The 22,697-nt window shown below is 42.8% G+C and overlaps 1 protein-coding gene across 1 annotated transcript in view; it reads right to left on the reverse strand.

Annotated features, from left to right (window-relative positions):
* Positions 1-22,697, reverse strand: part of LOC137561636 (poly(3-hydroxybutyrate) depolymerase-like) — a 47,199-nt gene that overhangs the window by 20,183 nt on the left and 4,319 nt on the right. The window contains exons 2-6 of the mRNA XM_068272945.1: positions 14,293-14,467; positions 9,012-9,131; positions 3,498-3,695; positions 1,453-1,544; positions 1,247-1,357 (exon numbers count right to left, since the gene is read on the reverse strand). Of these exons, the coding sequence (XP_068129046.1) occupies positions 1,247-1,357; positions 1,453-1,544; positions 3,498-3,695; positions 9,012-9,131; positions 14,293-14,407 (636 nt within the window). The 5' untranslated portion in view covers positions 14,408-14,467. The remainder of the gene's footprint in view (positions 1-1,246; positions 1,358-1,452; positions 1,545-3,497; positions 3,696-9,011; positions 9,132-14,292; positions 14,468-22,697) is intronic.

A 22,697-nucleotide genomic window follows, 5' to 3' on the forward strand; every position in this document is an offset into this window, starting at 1 on the left:
GACAACGGTGTGACATTGCGCAGCAGGTGGGGAGCAGCATCTTCAAAGTAGTTGGCCATCTATCAGGTTAGTAGACCTGCCAGGCAGATTGCTCGTGGGTTGGGGTCAGGGGCTGCCGTACACAGGCTCAATTATCGCCTGAGGCGGTTGTTGTTGACCGCATCAGCTGACTCTAGTGTGTGTACAAGCCTTTAGTGTGTAGTGTATGTTTTTTCTCCAATCCCCAGGGCTCCACCCGGAAAATGTAAAATTGTGGTGTTCCCTTTTCAGTACTGCGATATTTAAACACAAATACACACACTGTGTCTGCTGCATTAATGGTGCACTTGCAGTTGTGTTAAAGTGTACCTGAGGTGGATTTTAGGGAGGCATATGGTACACAGAGGCATGTTCCCTGTTCCATGACATGCCTCTGTGTTCTCTGAGCCACTCTCTCTGCCCTCTGCGCTGTCCCCCTCTCTAAATATACCAACAAGCTTGTTGGTAGCCTAATAGGGGAAGGGGTGTCCTTTGCAGGAAAGGCACTCCTGAATAACGCCCCCTCTGGTGTTAGGAATGCCCCTTCCCTGCCTCTCCCCCGCTTTTCTGTGCTCTCAGATGAGAAGCAGAGATGTCCTGACCCCAGAAGTACTTGGATATCTACGGCTGGTTTTCCTGCAGCCATGGAGAGCGGCTGAAAGCAGATTCCTTCTTGGAGTGACGTGGTGCAGGTAGTACTGTATATTTTATTTTACAGTATCATTCCACCTCGGCTCAATGGGAACGCAAAAAAAAAAAAATCATATAACGCTGCTGCCCTGTAAGTTTTGGGTTTTTTTGTGTATGTTTTTGTTTTTCATTTTTCCCTTGACAAACAAATCAAACACACACAAATGCAAGCATGTGCTCGCACTCTCCTCCCTTTCACCCCACCTCCTACCACCGTCCAGGTTGCCCAAGGTGGTGGAGCATGGCGGAGTGGCCAGTATCCTTGTTCAAAAAGGGTTAGTTAGGGTGTGATTTTTTTTGATCACCTTATTGTCCTTTCTGAATGGCCCAACTGCATACAATGAACATATAAAAACAAATCCCATGTTATTTAATTTAACACTGAGAGCAACAGAATTTGAGAACATTTCTCCTCAAAGTGTACTCCTTCTTTGCTCTGTCCAAGCACACCAAAATGCTTTTGGTTCAGTTATAAATATCCTGTTGAAATAAAATAAAAGGACTATTCTTTCTCTCGTCATCTAGAATCTTGTCTTACCTGGAGGCCACCGTAGATATGGTTCAGACTCTCGAAGGCACCATTGTAGTCACAGTTATTGATGTATTCAAGGTTGGTTGTTCCACAGGCACCTCCATAAAAGTCAGTGGGCTGTAAGGAGAAAACAATGTAAGAATGTGCCTTTTTTGTTATGCATAATCAATAACTGCAGGAATTTGCTTGTTAGGCAACAATGCCAGCCTTACCATGCCATGCACAGCTGCCACATCATAGACCGTCATGATGTTCCCAGCATTGACATAGTTCCGATAATATTCCTCTTGTTTCTTTACCACTCCTGCAGGAGGCAGACACAGATGTATGCAGAGATTAAATATATGTAGTACTGCCTGACCATTGTAGTAATGGCAGGCCTGGATTTACCTCACATGAGCCTATAGGCAGTGTTAGGCACTGATGTCCTGATACCTTAGACTTCGCCCTCCATGAACCTACAAATCCCCTACTTCGGCCCCACTTCTACCCTACTTCCTTGCCCATCATAGGTAGCTACAGGTGCCTCTTAGTATTAAGTAGCCAGAAGAACCATCAATATTAAGTAGCTAGAAGTGCCCCCAAGTATAGAGGAACCCCTCAGTATTAAGTAGCTAGAGGTATCCCTGACTCTCAGGGAGAGAAGTGAGCCGCCTTTCCATCATCAGGCACCTGTAGGCGTGTCCCTACAGTGCCTTGTGGTAAACCTTGTCCTGAGTAATGGCCGTACTCTAGTTATATTCTGTTATACCTGCTGTTAGCTGGGTGCAAGGAAGGAGAGAGGAAACAGTGAGGGTTCAGTCATGCAGAACACCACACTCAGGGGCTGATTCAAAAACCCTTTCTCTTGAATTACCTCACTGTATTTATTCTTTATGCTAGCTATAAGGACCCCGATTCACAAACTTATGGGGAAATTGCCATGCGTGGTCCAAAGAGCATTACCCTAAGAATGCTCACGATGCTTGGGTAGAGTGGTTTACTGTTATAACATGCCCTGCGCTGTCATCGGTAGTAACAGTAAAATTGCTGTGCGCTGCCTGTGCACGGCAATCTTATCATAGGTTTGTGAACGCTCATCATTTTATGGCAAGTAGTTTACTATGCGTTACCATAGCAACACGCGTTATCCCTGTAATGTGCATTGTGCTTATTGTGTAACATGCCCTACTCTGCATTAGCACTGCACAGAAAATTTAAGAGCGGTTTGCAGCCTTGGAGAGCTAATTCATGAGATAAACAGCTAATGGTCCTGATTAAGTAAACTCCAGTAAAGTTGCTGTGTACAAGAAGTGCACAGCAATTTTACCATTACTAGTGCAGAGGGAGCACCAGCTGTTAACCCAATAGCTCCATTTGTGTTACCAGGGTAGAGCGTGTGCTGCTATGGGAACGCATGTTACCATAGCAACATACATATTAAACTGATAACCAGCGAAGCGCTGATGGGTTGACAGTCGGTGCTTCCTCTGTACTGGTAGCAATAACATTGCCATGCGCACCATGTGCATGGCAACTTTACCGAAGTTTACTGCATTAGGCCCAAAGAGAGGTAGCTCATAAGTTATTAAAGGGTACCTGAGATGGGCACACTAAAGGATTTTATCATTACCCAGGGCTTCCTCCAGCTCCATGAGCACTGTGCATCCCCCGCTGTCTTCCCGAGTGTCTCCGTTGGCGTGGTATCGGTCCCGGTAATTTGGCTCAGCCACCACTGTCGGGCTCTTCTGTGCATGTGCGACTCCCATAGACTGCCAGCAGGTGTCAGCAGCCTATCGTGGGTGACACGCCCGTTCAAACGCCACACTAAATATGCAAAATTGGCAGGTGTTTTCCCTGGACACAAGCGTGGTTCCCCCCTTAGGCTCAAAAATTGTTGCGAAATGTCTTTCTAAAGCTCTGTACACACACACACACTAGATAAAACCGTAGCTTCATCAGGGATCATTCATTCATCTAGTTCGTTCAGTGGCCACCTGACATTGCTTGGGGATCTGGCATGATCAATCCCTAATGACCCCCAATGCCTGAGCAGTCCCGATCACATTGTTTTCACCACTACACCTTTTCCCACAGGAAGTCCACAGAATCCCTCAAACATTTTAAAGGTGTGCAGAAAAGATCTGGTTTATCTTTGTCTGGTGCCATCTTACTTTTGCTTACTGCAGCATCTGTGCATTTTAACCATAGATCATAAGGGTCACAAAAGGACTATACAGATATGATTTCTTCTATGTCTACACGGCCTTAAACTCACCAGGGACCACTGTGGTGTCACGAGTCCCAGAGAAGATGTAGACTTTATCATTGGCCAGATTTGACAAGGCATCAATCAGTCCACTGGTGACATAGCTCTGGGTCTTAGATATCAGAGTATTAACATTGATGCTCGTTGGCATGGACATACAGGCTTGGGTAGCTGTCATCATGCTTCCCTGGGCGCAGTAATAAGGTCCTGTGAAAGAAAGAGGCGGGTAGTCATTATGAGAATCCACAAATGTTTATAGTTGTCACAGTTGAATCTCCCAGCAGACGGGCACAGCTTTTTAAAGATTTCAGGCTTTTTAAAGTAGGTTGGATAGTGTAATGGTTAAAGGCTGTGCCTCTGACACATAAGACCTGGGTTTGAATTTTGTCTCTTCCTGTTCAGTAAGCCAGCACCTATTTAGTAAGGAGTCCTTGGACTGGTCTCCCTAACACTGCTACTGTCTACTGAGTGCACCCTAGTGGCTGCAGCTCAAGCACTTTGAGTCCACCAGGAGAAGAGCACAATATAAATGTTATTTGTCTTGTCATGCTGAAATCAAGTGAAGATCTGTGGGGTGCCGAGGGATTTGAGCAGATAGGTCCCTCTCTGATCAGACAATAGGGGTGATCAATGATATGCAAATATTTCTAACCAATCAATTTAAACAAGGGTGGGACTTGATTGGTCCATATTCAAGCTGCATATATTTGCATAAAATGTACATACATTTGCATAAACTCAGAAGTATTTGCATATCATTGATCATCCCTATCAGATAATGATAGAAATAGGATCTATCTGGTGGCCATATCAAGCAGTATATGGCCTCCTTAAAGGACAACTGTAATGAGAGGGATATGGAGGCTGACATATTTATTGCCTTTTAACTAATACCAGTTGCCAGGCTGTCCTGCTGACCCTCTGCCTCAAATCCTTTTAGCCATAGACCCTGAGCAAGCATGCAGCAGATCAGATGTTTCTGACATTATTTGCCAGATCTGACAAGATTAACTGCTTGCTTTCTTCTGGTGTTATTCAGAAACTACTGAGAGTCCCAGTGCTGAAAGGTGTTTGCCTGAAGAGTGGCCTCTCTGTGCCTGTGCACTAGCACTGTTCCACTTAGGCTCTGGAGGAAATAGCCGAGCCCGATCAGGTCCATGCCACTGCACAAAGGCAGATGACTTGCGTCTGCGCAGTAGTGCGGAACAGATCCGACCTGTCTTTTTCTGGAGAAAGCCAAGCAGTACGGTGCTTGTGCACCTGCCTGAGCTGCCAACAAGCTCTTTTTTGGGGGGTTTCAGCTCAGGTATGAGAGGAGCATCTTTAGGATCCAGAGGCTCTCCCCTTCTGAGGTAAGTACCCCCTAGGGGCACTTTTTTTTTACTACAGGAACACTTTAAAATCTATTTCATAATAAAAAAAAACCTAATACATAAATTTAACAAAAATACAATTAAATTCTCTTTGAAGTTTTGCACCTAATAGTTTGTGAAGGACCATGTTTTCCTTGAACTGTTCCAGGCTCAAGGAATTTGGACTCCTTAACTTAAATGGAAGATGATTGCTTAGAGCCTGAGCCCACTAACGCAGTTGTGTGCAGTTGTGTCTGCTTTCCAACATCTGTAATATTGATATGTTGCTGAAAAGTTGACACCACTGCGCACAACTGCGAGTGGGCTCAGGCCCCTAGTCTCCTTGTGTGAGACACCCAGATGTTATTCTACATTAGCTTGACAAGATGCACAATACAAGCATAACAAAGTGTAATTTTGCTGCTTGAATATGATAGTGACTGTCATGGATATGACATTTCCAAAAGACTGCACACCTTAAGCAAGGTACCTGTAGGTGCTACACCTTGTAGAAACTCCAGAAATTCAAAGTAGGGTCCACACACAAACAGGATTAAGGTGCCAAAAATGTATTGTTCCATACAGCAATCACAAAGGCATTTGACCATCAAGGTTGACTTCAAGGTCAAATCAGTGCTGGTCGCAATGGAAAAATCTACGCTTACGGATCATTACGCTTAATTTTACGCTCTTACGCATTACGGAATTACGCTTACGGCGTAGACATTTATCTACGGTTCATGTCTGTAATTACGCATGGCCCTTACGCAATTACGCGTAAGAATACCGTAATGCAGGTTGTTACGTTATTGCCTTACGCATAATTTCCTACTAGCAATTAATGCGTAAGGCAATGCTCCCAAGCGGAGAAGTTGACGCATGGATCAATGTTAGGTAGCTGCCGACTTTAAGGGTTAATAGCAAAGCCCCCTTAATTGCTGAGACCCTCAAATTTGGAGAATATATTAAGGAGATCAGAAGTAATAAGAGGAAAAAATTTTTTTTCAAAAAGACCTTATAGTTTTTGAGAAAATCGATGTTAAAATTTCAAAGAAAAAATATATACATTTAAAAACCCGCCGACTTTAATGGTTAATAGCAAAGCCTGCTTAACATTTAGGAACACCAAATTCTCAGGGTATATTAAGGGGATCAGTGGGAATAAGAGGAAAATTTTTATTTTCAAAAAGACCTTATAATTTTTGAGAAAATCGATTTTTAAGTTACAAGGGCAAAAATGTCTTTTAAATGCGGAAAATGTCAGTTTTTTTTGCACAGGTAACAATGGTGTATTATTTTCATAGATTCCCCCAAGTGGGAAGAGTTTTACTTACTTCGTTCTGAGTGTGGGAAATATAAAAAAAAAACGACGTGGGGTCCCCCCTCCCAGACCTCTTTAACCCCTTGTCCCCCATGCAGGCTGGGATAGCCAGAATGCGGAGCACCGGCCGCGTGGGGCTCCGCACCCTGACTATACCAGCCCGCATGGTCCATGGATTGGGGGGTCTCGGAAGGGGAGGGGCAGCCAAGCTTTCCCCTCCCCCTTCGAGCCCTTGTCCAATCCAAGGAGAAGGGGCTCTTCTCCACTTCCGATGGGCGGTGGAGGTGGAGGCCCCGATTTCCTGGGGGGGGGGGGGGGGGGTTCATGGTGGCATCTGGGAGTCCCCTTTAAAAAGGGGTCCCCCAGATGCCCACCCCCCGTCCCAGGAGAAATGAGTATAGGGGTACTTGTACCTCTTACCCATTTCCTTTAAGAGTTAAAAGTAAATAAACACACAAACACTTAGAAAAAGTATTTTAATTGAACAAAAAACATAACCACGAAAAAAGTCCTTTAATATTCTTAATTAACCATTAATACTTACCTGTCCCTTTAAATAAATGATCCCTCGCAATAGCCTCGGAAATGTTCTATCAGTTACAATGTAACAAAGTTATTACAATGTAACAACTTTGTTACATTGTAACTACGCCGCACCCGACGTCACTCGCCGCTCAGCCGCCGCATACACTTACGCGTCCGTGCAGGACGCTAAGTCCCCGCCGGCTCCCGCCGTCCACCCCGCCCACATCTGTCACCCACATGTAACCCTCATGTAGGTGACATGTGGGTGACATGTGGGAGAGGCGGGGAGGGCAGCGGGAGCCGGCGGGACTTAGCGTCCTGCACGGACCCGACAGAGCTCTGAGCTATATAGCTCAGAGCTCTCTAAGCATCTTTGTATTTGAGCTCCAAGGAGCCCCATTGGTCCTTAGCAGACCAATGGGGTTCCTTCTGATTTGAAGGAACACCATTGGTCTGCTAAGGACCAATGGGGCTCCTTGGAGCCCAACTACAAAGATGCTTAGAGAGCTCTGAGCTATATAGCTCAGAGCTCTGTCGGGTCCGTGCAGGACGCTAAGTTCCGCCGGCTCCCGCTGCCCTCCCCGCCTCTCCCACATGTCACCCACATGTCACCCACATGTGGGTGACAGGTGTGGGCGGGGTGGACGGCGGGAGCCGGCGGGGACTTAGCGTCCTGCACGGACGCGTAAGTGTATGCGGCGGCTGAGCGGCGAGTGACGTCGGGTGCGGCGTAGTTACAATGTAACAAAGTTGTTACATTGTAATAACTTTGTTACATTGTAACTGATAGAACATTTCCGAGGCTATTGCGAGGGATCATTTATTTAAAGGGACAGGTAAGTATTAATGGTTAATTAAGAATATTAAAGGACTTTTTTCGTGGTTATGTTTTTTGTTCAATTAAAATACTTTTCCTAAGTGTTTGTGTGTTTATTTACTTTTAACTCTTAAAGGAAATGGGTAAGAGGTACAAGTACCCCTATACTCATTTCTTCTGGGAGGGGAGGTAGGCATCTGGGGGACCCCTTTTTAAAGGGGACTCCCAGATGCCACCATGAACCCCCCCCAGGAAATCGCAGCCTCCACCTCCACGCCCATCGGAAGTGGAGAAGAGCCCCTTCTCCTTGGATTGGACAAGGGCTCGGAGGGGGAGGGGAAAGCTTGGCTGCCCCTCCCCTTCCGAGACCCCCCAATCCATGGACCATGCGGGCTGGTATAGTCAGGGTGCGGAGCCCCACGCGGCCGGTGCTCCGCATTCTGGCTATCCCAGCCTGCATGGGGGACAAGGGGTTAAAGAGGTCTGGGAGGGGGGACCCCACGTCGTTTTTTTTTTATATTTCCCACACTCAGAACGAAGTAAGTAAAACTCTTCCCACTTGGGGGAATCTATGAAAATAATACACCATTGTTACCTGTGCAAAAAAAACTGACATTTTCCGCATTTAAAAGACATTTTTGCCTTTGAAACTTAAAAATCGATTTTCACAAAAACTATAAGGTCTTTTTGAAAAAAATTTTTTCCTCTTATTCCCACTGATCCCCTTAATATACCCTGGGAATTTGGTGTTCCTAAATTTTAAGCAGGCTTTGCTATTAACCGTTAAAGTCGGCGTGTTTTTAAATGTATATATTTTTCCTTTGAAACTTTAACATCGATTTTCTCAAAATCTATAAGGTCTTTTTGAAAAAAAAAATTTTCCTCTTATTCCTTCTGATCTCCTTAATATGTTCTCCAAATTTGAGGCCCTTAGCACTTAAAGGGGCTTTGCTATTAACCCTTAAAGTCGGCGGCTTTTTTATATTATACGGGAGCGTAATATTACGCGATTACGGCAGACTGTGTAATTTCAATAGGAGTTTACTGTCTTACGCGTAATTTGTTACGCGTAATAACGTAACCTATGGTCTACGCGTAATTAATTATGTGTAATACCGTAACCTTACACGTAATGCTTACGGTGCATTTGTAGTGAATTACGATGCGTAATTACGCTAATGCGTAATTTCGGCCCAGCACTGGGTCAAAGGCTTTTGTGATTGCTATATGGAACAATACATTTTTGGTTCCTTAATCCTGTTTGTGTGCTGACCCTACTTTGGATTTCTGTCACTGGTATGACAAGTAGATGTTCTACGACATGTTATGTTTGAAAATTTCAATAAGCATTTTGAGAGAAATGCATCCTGACAGCCAGAACCAAGACAATTACGAAGGGGTTTGAAGGCTGAGGAACTCGTCTATCTGTAAGGGTTGGTAGAAAGAAATCCAGAACATTAGTTCCAAGTGAATTCTGAGAATGATGAAGGTGCTATAATTTAACATACCTCCTGCAAACAGTGCTGCTCCTATGATCTTCTTAGACTGAGCAATATGGTACTGGCTGGCCATATACGAGCCTGAGGACAGTCCAGACACTGAGATGGTGGCATCCAAATTGTATGTGCCTAAAAAAAAGAAATGGGTTGGACATGTTTGATAAATTCCTCCGTCTTTCCAAGAGTACATTGACTGTTTTTATATTAATATTGCTTTCCAGAGAAAGTCAACATTTGAGACCTAAACATCTCTTTTCCTAAATGAAAACATTCCTTCATTATGTATGAAAATGAAAAGGTGTCTATTAGCAGCATTAGTTTATTACATAGACATATTTCTAGATATCTATTTTTGATTACTGCCTAATGCAAGACTTATTGAGGTTACTGTATGATGACTGGTTGCTGTCTTTGAGATCCATGCATGAAATTGTGGTCATATTACCATCACTACTAGTGCGTAGTAGCGTGTGTTCCTGTAGCAACCCTTAACGCCGTGTGCATAATGCGTGTGTTACCATAGAAACTCACACATTCCGTTGGTAACACACGTGGTGCTAGCTGTTATCAGCCAGTGCTCCCTCAGTGCACAGCAACTTTACCGGAGTTTAGCATGACCCGGATATGTTACCATGGTGACCCCTCCCCCCGCCTTAAAAAACACTAGAACCACCTTCCTTGACATGCATTTGCTTAATAAAGAGGGAGGGTGGGTGGGTGTTGTCCTTGTCTTTCCGAAAAGGAAGCTCCCACCCCCACACCTTGCTTTTCCTGAGGCTAACAGACTACCTGCCCGCCCCATATTGTCACCTTTGCCCCCTATTGTCCTATCCCTGCTGACCTGGGGTCCCCTTACAACCATCCAGGTCATGTGCTCCTCTCGCCTATCTCCGCCCTGCTCTGGAGCTCACTTACACCCCATAGGGCTATATTCACAAAAGAATGGTAAACTTTACATGTGCATACAGTGCACGTCACGTTTATAGGGATTTATGCAATTTACGCAGTGATGTGTTCAAACTGTGTGACTTGTTTTATATGTGCAAAGCTTATGTTGCTTGAGTAACATGCAACATTAGTGATGCATGTGTATAGCGCATTGCACAATTTGGGCAACTAACTGTATACATTGTGTAAATCCCTTGTAAACCTAAAGTGTGCTGTCTGCACACTGTGCTTTAAGACATTAAATACAGCATACAACTAATTGAAACCAAATAAAGACTGGTATAAAGAATTGGAAGGCATATTCCCACTTCACAGTACCTACTACCTAATTGTAATCAAGCAATTGCTGAGCAAACAAAGCAGAGAATGTTCCCTTCGTCCCTCCTGGATACAGGGGAAGCGTCTAAGCTTGTTGTATTCTACAAAAACAGCTCAACACAATCTGGTAATTTTGGCCACGGAAAGAGTAATCTTATCAATTAGCTTATCAGTGAAGTGGAAGTTTGATTATTAAAGGGGAACTGAAGAGAGAGGTATATGGAGGCTGCCATGTTTATTTCCTTTTAAGCAATACCAGTTGCCTGGCAGCCCTGCTGATGGCTAATACTATTAGCCATAGCCCCTGAACAAGCATGCAGCAGATCAGGTGTTTCAGACTTTAAAGGATACCCCAACTGAAATGTGACATAATGAGATAGACATGTGTATGTACAGTGCCTAGTACACAAATAACTATGCTGTGTTCCTTTTTTTCTTTCTCTGCCTGAAAGAGTTAAATATCAGGTATGTAAGTGGCTGACTCAGTCCTGACTCAGACAGGAAGTGACTACAGTGTGACCCTCACTGATAAGAAATTCCCCTTTTTTATCTCTTTCTTGCTCTCAGGAGCCATTTTCTGCTAGAAAAGTGTTTCATAGTTGTAATTTCTTATCAGTGAGGGTCACACTGTAGTCACTTCCTGTCTGAGTCAGGACTGAGTCAGCCACTTGCATACCTTCTATTAAACTCTTTCAGGCAGAGAAAGAAAAAAAGGAACACAGCATAGTTATTTGTGTACTAGGCACTGTACATACACATGTCTATCTCATTATGTCACATTTCAGTTGGGGTATCCTTTAAAGTCAGATCTGACAAGATTAGCTGCATGCTTGTTTCTGGTGTTATTCAGATACTACTGCAGAGAAATAGACCAGCAGGGCTGCCAGGCAACTGGTATTGATTAAAAGGAAATAAATATGGTAGCCTCCGTATACTTCTCTCTTCAGTTCCCCTTTAACTCTTCCAGTAACTTTTTTTTCAATTAGTTTAAGCCTGGTACACACCATGTAATTTCCCATCAGATAGATGGGTCAAATAGATAATTTCCTACAGGTCCGATTCGATTTCCGATCGTTTTTCTCATCAATTTGCATAGAAGTGATCAGAAAATAGATTTAAAGAAAAACGATTGGAAATCCGATCGGATCTGTCGGAAATGATCTATCGACCAATCTATCTGATGGAAAATTGCATGGTGTGTACCAGGCTTTATGCTGTGTTTAAACTTTTAGACCAGAGAAAAACAACTGAGTTTCATACAACTTTAAAGTAAATCTGTAATGAAAAAAAAAGGAACTGAACAGTAGGAGGAGGGAAGCCTCTTTAGGATCCAGAGGCCTCCCCCTCCCGAGGTAAGTACCGCTTAGGGGCAGGTTTTCATTACAGGTTGACTTTTGTGAGTATAGTCCATAGTGAAGAAACAATACACTGCAATACCACCATGTATATCGCTATCAAAGGCTCTTGGCCTGCTCAAAACAAAAACTTTATTGAACAGACACCCAGCTTTAAACAGTCCACGCTCTCTATGGACTCCTGACTCATTCACTTTGCAGCACTCTTTGAAGACACACCCTTTCTCTAGCATCTTGTGCTTTCTCTTGTTCTTTCTCTTTTTCTATCTCCCTGTGGCACTTTGCTGTCTCTCTTTTTTTTCAGTACTTTACCCACTCGCTTACTTTGTGGCACCTTACTGTCTATCTCACTTTGCAGTACTTTGTGCTCTCTCTACAGCACATCGCTCCTTCTCTCCCTCTGGCAACTTGTACTGTGTCTTACCCTGCGGACGTTGCATATTCACTTTGGCTCTTTGCGCTCTCCACCACCCTGAGTCTTTTACATAGTTACATAGTTATTTTGGTTGAAAAAAGACATCCATCCATCGAGTTCAACCAGTACAAAGTACAAATCCAGCCCGTCCCTCACATACCCCTGTTGATCCAGAGGAAGGCGAAAAAAACCCACAAGGCATGGTCCAATTAGCCCCAAAAGGAAAAAATTCCTTCCTGACTCCAGATGGCAATCAGATAAAATCCCTGGATCAACATCATTAGGCATAACCTAGTAATTGTAGCCATGGATGTCTTTCAACGCAAGGAAAGCAACTAAGCCCCCTTTAAATGCAGGTATAGAGTTTGCCATAACGACTTCCTGTGGCAATGCATTCCACATCTTAATCACTGTTACTGTAAACAACCCTTTCCTAAATAAATGGCTAAAACGTTTTTCCTCCATGCGCAGATCATGTCCTCTAGTCCTTTGAGAAGGCCTAGGGCAGTGATGGCTAACCTTGGCACTCCAGCTGTGACAAAACTACAAATCCCATCATGCCTCTGTCTCCCCGAGTTATGCTTAGAGCTGTCAGAGTATTGCAATGCCTCATGGGACTTGTAGTTCCCTCACAGCTGGAGTGCCAAGGTTGGCCATCACTGGCCTAGGGACAAAAAGCTCATCCGCCAAGCTATTATATTGCCCTCTGATGTATTTATACATGTTAATCAGATCTCCTCTAAGGCGTCTTTTCTCTACACTAAATAAACCCAGTTTATCTAACCTTTCTTGGTAAGCGAGACCTTCCATCCCACGTATCAATTTTGTAGCTCGTCTTTGCACCTGCTCTAAAACTGCAATATCTTTTTTGTAATGTGGTGCCCAGAACTGACATCCATATTCCAGATGTGGCCTTACTAGAGAGTTAAACAGGGGCAATATTATGCTAGCATCTCAAGTTTTTATTTCCCTTTTAATGCATCCCAAAATTTTGTTCGCTTTAGCTGCAGCTGCTTGGCATTGAGTACGATTATTTAACTTGTTGTCGATGAGTACTCCTAAGTCCTTCTCCAAGTTTGATGTTCCCAACTGTATCCCATTTATTTTGTATGGTGCTAGACCTTTCTTCCCTCATCATCTCTTTCTTCTCTCGCCACCACTTTTCACTCTCACTTTCTCTCTCCACCACCATTCTCTATTTCTTGCACATGTTCTTAAAGGGAACCTGTACTGAGTAAAATTATTGAAAATAAACACATGATGTAGCTGCAAATGAACATTACATACTTACCTCACCATCAGTTCCTCTCAGAGGCTCACAATTTTCATCTTACAGTGATCCCTTCCACTTCTGACAATATTTTGTCAGAACTGAAATATACCAGTTGCTGTCAGTTATATTTCAGCTGCTGTCAGTTACAACTGAATGTGCAAGGTAATGTCCATGTTTCCCTATGGCTCAAGTGGGCGATATTACAGTTTAACAGTGTGCTGACCAGGAAGCTGGTACGGGGTAATGGCCATTTTTTAAAATGGAGGACAGAGAATTCCATTGATATTATTGGACAAACAGGACGCATGAGAGGAGAAAGAGATTGATGAGTACACTACACAGAAAGTAAGTATGACCTGTTTCTGTTTATTTTGACTTTACATTTTCAGTTCAGGTTCTCTTTAAAGGCAACCAAGGAACATTTTTTTTTCAAATAAACCTTCCCATACTGTTTACTACAAAACAGTATATTATTTATAATAAGGGGTCTAGAGTCCTTGTTGCAGGTGCCATCTTGAAATTTACAGTGAACTCAACAACTTTTAATAGACTTAATGAGACCAAAGGTAGTAATGTCTGTTTCAGATTGCCATCATTGCTAGTTAAAGTGGACCTGAATTCTTGCACAGGACAGAAGGAATACAGAGAGGATTGCATTTAGAGAGTTTAGCCCGTCTGATGCCCCCTCATCTGTGACTAATCACAACTGTAATTTGGTCTATCAGTGGTGTCAGCTGGCTGCCTCGGCAGAGCAGCTATTTCGTAAACACAGGATCTTAACCCTATATCTGCTTCTATGAAAGCAGGAAGTAGATACTCTGCAGATTTATTGCAGGATTTGCATCAGCTGTAACAAAGAAATGTTTTCCTTTAAAGGATATTATGGCATTGCTTATCTTTTAGGGCAGAGAGGACGTTCTGAGTTCAGGTCCGCTTTAAGGATAATGGATGCCTTTTATCAATACAAATATAATATCTTACCAAGACGTGACTGTCCATGGACAAAGCCAACCAAGGCCAGGCACAAGAGAAAGCCCTTCATCTTCACCAAGTGGCAGAACGGTATGAGGAAATATCCTACAAACTCTGGAACCATAGGGTCTTATATAACTGCAGGGGAAAGGTCTAATCGTGTACTGATAAGATATTTTGCAGCCTTGTAAAAGAAAAAAAAAAGCAACAAGCACCTGCTAAGCAGCCAGGACAGTGCAGAGCGGACACAACATTTCACAAAATAAATAGAAAACAATCAGTATCACCTTTGCCTTCATATTTCATGCATAGTACTGGTGGCTGGAGGCACCCAAATATAGGTAATGCATTGAAACAAAAAATAATAAGGGGCGAGGGAGGTGTCTTTACCAGGCATGGTCGGAAGAGCCCATTTCCGATTCTGCGGTAATTCCGCATACCGTCATAACTAAATTCCGCTACCGCTGCATTCCGGTGTAATTCTGCTACATTCCGGCGGAATTCCGCCTGGTATATTTTCCGTAATTTTTAAATGGATTTCCATAAATTTCGTAGGAATTACTCAGTCGCTCATTTGAAACATCATTTTTGTATTTGAAAATTAAGATGATCATCAAGACTGTTGATAATAGTCTATTGTTAATAAATTTGATTTGTACTTTTTAAATTTGGCTAAAAAAACGTACTTTCCTTTTTAGCAGAAATACGTTTCTTTTGCAATGCGGAGTGATTGGGTAGCGCCCAGGCGGAAGTTCGCAGATGTCACTTCCAGCCAGGAGTCCCTGAGTGCATGTGGACGGCGATAGTGAAGAGTTACCAGGACAGGAGGAGTGACGTCAGCATCAGCAAGCATTTGCAAGTGATTTCACCAGTTGATCATGATTGGTCAACTAATTCCGCATCTCCTGGTTGGTTAAAAAATTCAGATTCCGAATTCACGGTATTCCGCATATTCCAATTACAGTTTTGTAATTTCCGCGTTCCGCGGTACAATGCGGAACACCCAATTCCGGCGGAATTTTGGAAAATTAGCCTCCGCGGAATTCGGAAGCTCATGCCTGGTCTTTACCACTCCAGCTGTAAGAACCCAACCACAGGGTAAATGTCAAAAGATTAAAGGATTTATTCATCCCGATTAAAAGGACAATGCATTTCACAGGTCTCAACCCGCTTCTTCAGGTCAATACAAGTGCCTTTAAAATATGGTCACAATCATGGACACCAGAAATCATATTTCATGCAGTTCTTTTGTGACCTACAAAAGCAAGTCATAGAAATAAAGCCTCATCCATCTCAGAGGAGAATCTAGTAAAGTGCACCATGAGGTCATTTAGGCTCATGCTAAGATTCAAATGTGTTTTGCGAATGTGCAAAAATGTACACCACATATCCAATGAAAGTCAATAAAATAGTACTTCTAAAATTTGCAATTTTTGCATTCATTTCCGCATGTGCTTTCCATCCCCTTCTTTCTTTTACTGCAAATGAAGTAACAGCCTTCCCAGCCAAGATAAGCAGTACCCCCCCTTCCCATCCTTAAAGTCTGGCCTGCAAATAAGGCCATGATTCAGATTGTTGGCCCCTTTTGTGATTGAGTCTGGCACCCCTGATTTAGAAGATGTTTCGTCACTCTTATTTAGCAATTTAGGCAGCTCTTCTTCAGAGTGAAGGAGATACCTAGGCATTTATAAGTACAAGTAATCAATTCGCTCCAGAAACAGTCTAATTAATTGACAATCACTGTACAGGTGATGAAGTGCCTGGCTACAAGTGTGTAAATAGCTTGAAAATTCCATCCCCTATTTATGTAATGACATAGATGGCCTGTTTCACCAATTTCACTGTGTTTAACTTTGGACACTAAGCTCAAAAGGTTTTGCTCGTATGTGGCATTTGTGTAAAGAATTTGTATCTGCTCTAACTACTATTTCTGATACACTATTTATAGCTTCACAACCTTGAATCTAAAGATACAAGATATTTCAAATATAGATGTTAACATGTTGATCTTGACTCACCATTGGCCAGAAGAATACTTGGGTGTAGATCATTCTAGAATAGCAACTTTTCTCATGGATATAATATGGGGACTTTCAAAGCTACACTCACTATTTCAGAAGAGTCCTTGTAGTTCTTGTTCAGTAACCGTGGACAGTAGAACTAATACAATTTACACTAGCTTTACTCAGAGCTGACCAACCAGGATTTATAACTACTCAGATCCAACAGGTAGGCGCTCACTACTTTATACAATGTTTCTCAAAAGTGTTCCTGAAGAATTGGCTGTAATGGAAAGTGATTATGCATCTGTAGTTTTACAGAGAAAACTGTGGCTTTTAGATTGTAATTGCTTTGACTTAAAGCATACATGAAATGATATATGAGATGATGAAATAAACATGGGTACACATAGTACCAAGACTACTAAGAACTTGTCTGCATTCACTTTCTATTTTTTTTATTGCAAGGGTTAAATAAACCAGTGCTTTGGCCTGGTGCACACCGAGCGGTTTTTGTAGTGTTCCGCAAACCGCTTCTGCCTGTGAAAACTCTTGGCTAATGAATTTCAATGGGAGGGTGCACACCAGCGGTTTGAGGTTTTTAGCAAACCGCAAACGTGGGAAGCGTTTCTGCCTCAATTTAAAGTATAGCAAAAGCTCAAACCGCTCTGGAAAACGCTAGATCAGAGCGGTTTTCCAGGCGTTTTTGTTACAGAAGCTGTTCAGTAACAGCTTTACTGTAACAATATTTGTAATGTGCTACACAAAAATGCTCCCAAAAACGCTAGGCATGTTTAGAAAACGTCTCTAAACATGCTTAGAATAGCTCTGAAATCTGCTCCCAAAACCTCTAGCGTTTTGAGGATCTGCTTGCAGTTTTGGTGTGCACTGGGCCTGAATCTGTGCAGCTGGAAAAATGGAATTGCAGCAGCTCTCTTGAAAAGTAAATAAAGACAAGACAAATAACATTTATATTGCGCTTTTCTCCTGGCGGACTCAAAGCACCAGAGCTGCAGCCACTAGGACGCGCTCTGTAGGCAGTAGCAGTGTTAGGGAGACTTGCCTAAGGTCTCCTACTGAATACGTGCTGGCTTACTGAACAGGCAGAGCCGAGATTCAAATCCTGGTCTCCTGTGTCAGAGGCAGAGCCCTTACCATTACACCATCCGCCATCCAAATAAAGGCCAAAGTTCTTGTGTCTGCATTCTTTGTGTGGCAGCGGAATGAACCAGGCATTACACACTTGAATTAGACTGATATGGCTAATGTGTACTTCAGAATTAGAATTTTAGCCCTTATATTGAAAATAAGAATGTGAGACTTAGGAAAAGTTCTGTTTACTGCTACTACTACACATATAATTTATTATCTCATTATGGGATTATTTTCACGTCAGGTTTTAAGAAGATAATGCTATTGAAGTATTCAACGTGGTTTTGTAAAGCGCTCACACCCACAGCTTGATCTATCTGCTGGGTCCACTATGATCAATTCCAGCACTCAGCTGTTACCTTACAGCAATTGTCAATAATCTAATCATGAAATTGGCATATACTGACACAGTCATCCACTTAAGCCAAAAAAAAAAAATCTATTGAATGTCCAACACTATATTAAAAGTCCAAAGCTCTCAATATATGAAAAGTGATAATAAAATGTCCATCAGACATGCGCTTCTGTTTGAAATTGAGTAACTGCCATGCTATGTTCAGTATAGGTTATCAGCAGCGCTTCCTCATCAGATATTCCTCCACCAAGATAACAATCACCCTATGGAATTGCACTCACCTAGTGGCTATGCTACGATCACAGTAGCATACATGCTTGTTGGGCATTACATTGGCTCCCCTCGCCTTCTCCCGGACTCTTCAACGCTCTCACTCACAAAGAAACAGCCAGTCAGATGTGTCCCAAACAGTGGGTGTCATAGAATGCTTCACAGATCAACGCCTCTTCATTTAATCTCAAATATGAAGTAGAGCCTCTCATTGCGCAGTACAGTTAAAATACTTAAAAGGCTTTATTAAAAATTCTCTTGCCGAGAGAGTGAAAAGACGGCGATAAGTTGCACGGGGTGGCATGAGATCATGTGGGCAGGGTAGCCACGTACATTTGAAAAGGGCTCCTGGAAAAAAGTGCTCCTGATATAGATGAAAAAAGCCAGATCCGACTACAAAGGGCGCTTGGTGTAGCCTTTATGCGAAATTCGGCTACAAAGGGTACCTGGTGTAGCCGAAAAGCTAGTTTTAGTTTATAAAAAGGATGCTGTTATAGGCAAAATGTGTTGGGTTATAAAAGGGCTCTGGTTATATGACCTAACTATGACCTATGTTATAACTTCTCCCTACTCTCACAAAGAACTATCCCCTAGTGGTGCCTAACCCTAAGACACCCCTTGTGGTGCCTAACCCTAACCCCTCCCTGGTAGTGCCTAACCCTAAAATCCCCAAGGTGGTGCCTAACCCCTCCCTGGTGGTGCCTAACCCTAAGACCCCCAGGTGGTGCCTAACCCTAAGACCCCTCTGGTGGTGTCTAACCCTAAGACCCCCCTTGTGGTGCCTAACCGTAACCCCTCCCTGGTGGTGCCAAACCCTAAAATCCCCCTGGTGGTGCCTAACCCTAACCCCTCCCTGGTGGTGCCTAACCCTAAGATACCCCTGGTGGTGCCTACCCCTAAGACAGCCCCTGGTGATTACTATGACCCAACTTCACCCTACTCTCATGCAGAACCTTACCCTAACCTCCCCTGGTGGTGCCTAACCCTAAGCCCCCCTGGTGGTGCCTAACCATAACCCCCCTTGGTGGTGCCTAACCCCTCCCTGGTGGTGCCTAACCCTAAGACCCCCCTGGTGGTGCCTGACCCTAAGACCCCCATGGTGATTATTATGACCTAACTTCTCCCTACTCTCACACAGAACCCTCCCCTGGTGGTGCCTAACCCTAACTCCCCCCTGGTGGTGCAAAACCCTACCCCCCCCCCCTTGGTGGTGCCTAACCCTAAGACCCCACCTGGTGGTGCCTAACCCTTAACCCCCCCTGTTAGTGCCTAACCCTAAGACCCCGTGGTGATTACTATGACCTAACTTCTCCCTACTCTCACACAGAATTCTCCCCTGGTGGTGCCTTACCCGAAGACACCCTCTAGTGGTGCCTAACCCTAAGACCCCTCCCCGCTTGTGATGCCTAATCCTTGCCCTCCCCTCTGCACCCTCCAATAAAAAATCTCGGCTATAAAAGGGTGCCCTTTTGTAGCAGAATCAAAAACCTTGTAGCCGAAAACCTTGTAGCAAATCAAAAATATGGGCTACAGAAGGGGTGCCCTTTTTATGGCAGAATCAAAAACCTTGTAGCCGAATAAAAAATATGGGCTACAAAGGGAGCGCCATTTTGTAGTCGAATCAAAAACCTTGTAGCTGAAAGAAAACTTGGGAGCCCTTTTCACCACCTTGTAGCCCATATTTGCAGAAATAACACTAAAGTCTAGGGAGCGGCCCTTTAAATACAGATGGCTCAGGAGCCCTTTTCAACTGATTCCAGGGCGTACGTACAAAAAGGGCGCCTGGACAAAAAGGGCGCGGGGTGTAAACTCTAAATTATAATTAATCATTAATAGGGTTTATAAATATAGTGTGCTATATTTCGTTTACAAATAATGTTTAACAAAATTATAAATCATTAAATAATGTTTATGAAATCGGAAATTGTGAAAACGTTAATCTTCCCTGTTTCAAAAGTTAAACTTATAATTACGTTTATAAAAAAACCAATAATATATGTTTAATTGTTATAATTGTATATTATTGTGAATAACCGTCATTTATGGTTTGTTCTTATAATAAAATCTGAAAATATTGTTTATAAAGATGATATAAATATAACTACGTTCGTAATAAGTGTTGTAATACATTAGTAATTATTACTAAAATTTTACTAAAACTATACCTAAGCCTACTCTTACACAGAACCCTACCTGTACCTATCCCTAACCCCTAGACTCCCCTGTTGGTGCCTAAACCTAAGACCCCCCTATTGGTGCCTAAACCTAAGACCCCCCTGTTGGTGCCTAAACCTAAGACCCCCCTGTTGGTGCCTAAACCTAAGACCCCCCTGTTGGTGCCTAAACCTAAGACCCCCCTGTTGGTGCCTAAACCTAAGACCCCCCTGTTGGTGCCTAAACCTAAGACCCCCCCTGTTGGTGCCTAAGTAACCCTCCCTGTACCTACCCCTAACCCCTAGACCCCCCTCTTGGTGCCTAAACCTAAGACCCCCCCTGTTGTTGCCTAAGTACCCCTCCCTGTACCTACCCCTAACCCCTAGACCCCCCTATTGGTGCCTAAACCTAAGACCCCCCTGTTGGTGCCTAAACCTAAGACCCCCCTTTATTATGTGGATAATAATGTTTTACTAATTGTGGATTCAAAAAATATTTAGCAATTTACGTTACGTACTGATCGCTTTATTTTGTGAATAATAATGTTTTACAAACAGTAAGGGATAAAACTTTAAATAATGTTTTAATTATTTAAATAAGATAAATATGTTTAGTATTTTCATAAACGTTATTCGGCACGGGTGCATTTTATAAACGTAAATCACCACAAGTTCAGTTATAAATCATTAAACATCGCCGGGCGCCGTTTGTAAACTTTATTTAGCTCCTGGCGCCGTTTATAAACTTTATTTAGCTCCGGCGCCCTTTTTTCCTACTCGGCGCCCATTAAACGCTATTTATTATGGGAGTGAATGGCGGCGCCCTTTTTGTCCACTAGCGGCATGCGCCCTTTTTTCCCAGCTCCGATTCCAGGTAGCCAGTGAAAGGACACAGCACACAGGATGCAACACGGCAGTCAGCAAGAGAGACCGCGAGGGGTGGAACCCGCTGTAAAACTTTCCAAAAGCAGAGCCTTTATACTGTACCAAGTGAGTGCATATTTTTAATAAAGCCTTTTAAGTATTTTACCTGTACTGCGCAATGAGAGGCTCTGTTCATATTGAGATTAAATGAAGAGGCGTTGATCTGTAAAGCATTCTATGACAACCACTGTTTGGGACACATCTGACTGGCTGTTTGTTTGTGAGTGAGAGTGTTGAAGAGTCCGGGAGAAGGCGAGGGGAGCCAATGTAATGCCCAACAGGTGTGTATGCTACTGTGATCGTAGCATAGCCACTAGGTGAGTGCAATTCCATAGGGTGATTGTTATTTTGGTGGAGGAATATCTGATGAGGAAGCACTGATGCTATTGAAGTAGGTTTGTGCTCACTCCATCAGTCAACTGTATGTTGGATAATGCAGTTGATTACTATGTCATAAACTAGCCATCAAAAGAATGAGTTGTTTTTAATGACATGCTATTGGACAAGCTCCATCCACAGACTTGGACTGAGGTGAAAGAGTGGTCAGGCTTTTGCTCCAATTCGTTTACAGATTTAAAAAAATAATAATAATGTAATTATAATGAATACATTTACAAAATGTTCTGTTGAATGCAAATGGAGACCATATCAAACTGGGTTTTAAAGTAAACCTGAAGTGAAATTAAACTCATGAGATAAGTAATTGTATTTGTAAAATTATTTGGAAAAAGAACTTTCATGAAGTATCATTTTTATTTTGCGTTTAAAGGGAACCTGAGGCAGGAAGTATATGGAGGCTGCCATATGTATTTCCAGTTGACTGGCAGCCTTGCTAATCTTTCTGGTCAGTAGTGTCTGAATCACACACCTGAAAGAAGCATGCAGCTAACTTTGTCAGATTTGACAAACGTCAGAAACATCTACATGCTTGTTCAAGGTCTATGACTAAAAGTATTAGAAGCAGAGGATCCTGGGAGGGAGGGATAATGTGGCTAAGGCTATGTCATTGTTGAAATGATCATCTATAAAGGGGATTCAGATGATGGTCTTGTTGACAGATGCGGAGAAGGCGTTCGACAGGGTAAATTGGGATTTTATCATGGCTACTTTGAAGTATGTGGGGTTTGGGGAGAATATGTTAAAGTGGGTAGAAGCATTGTATTCGAATCCTATGGTGCGGGTTAGAGCAAATGGGGCCCTGTAGCCTTCTCCCTGTCCAATGGTACAAGACAGGGATGTCCTATGTCACCCATTATATTTATTTTGACATTGGAAGTTTTTTGTGTACTATTAGGAAGGTTGGAAGTGTTCATGGGATAAAAATTGGGTAAGAGGAGCATAAATTATCGGCTTTTGCAGATGACATTTTGTTTTATGTATCGGAACCATTGGTATTGTTACCGAATTTGTTAAGGGAGCTTGAGAGATATGGTGTTTTTTCAAATTTCAAGATTAATGTTTCTAAATCTGAGGCGCTTAAAGAGACACTGAAGCGAAAAAAAAATGATGATATTATGATTTGTATGTGTAGTACAGCTAAGAAATAAAACATTAAGATCA

The sequence above is a fragment of the Hyperolius riggenbachi genome, chromosome 3 (genome assembly GCF_040937935.1).
Source record: "Hyperolius riggenbachi isolate aHypRig1 chromosome 3, aHypRig1.pri, whole genome shotgun sequence".
NCBI classification, from domain to species: Eukaryota; Metazoa; Chordata; class Amphibia; order Anura; family Hyperoliidae; genus Hyperolius; species Hyperolius riggenbachi.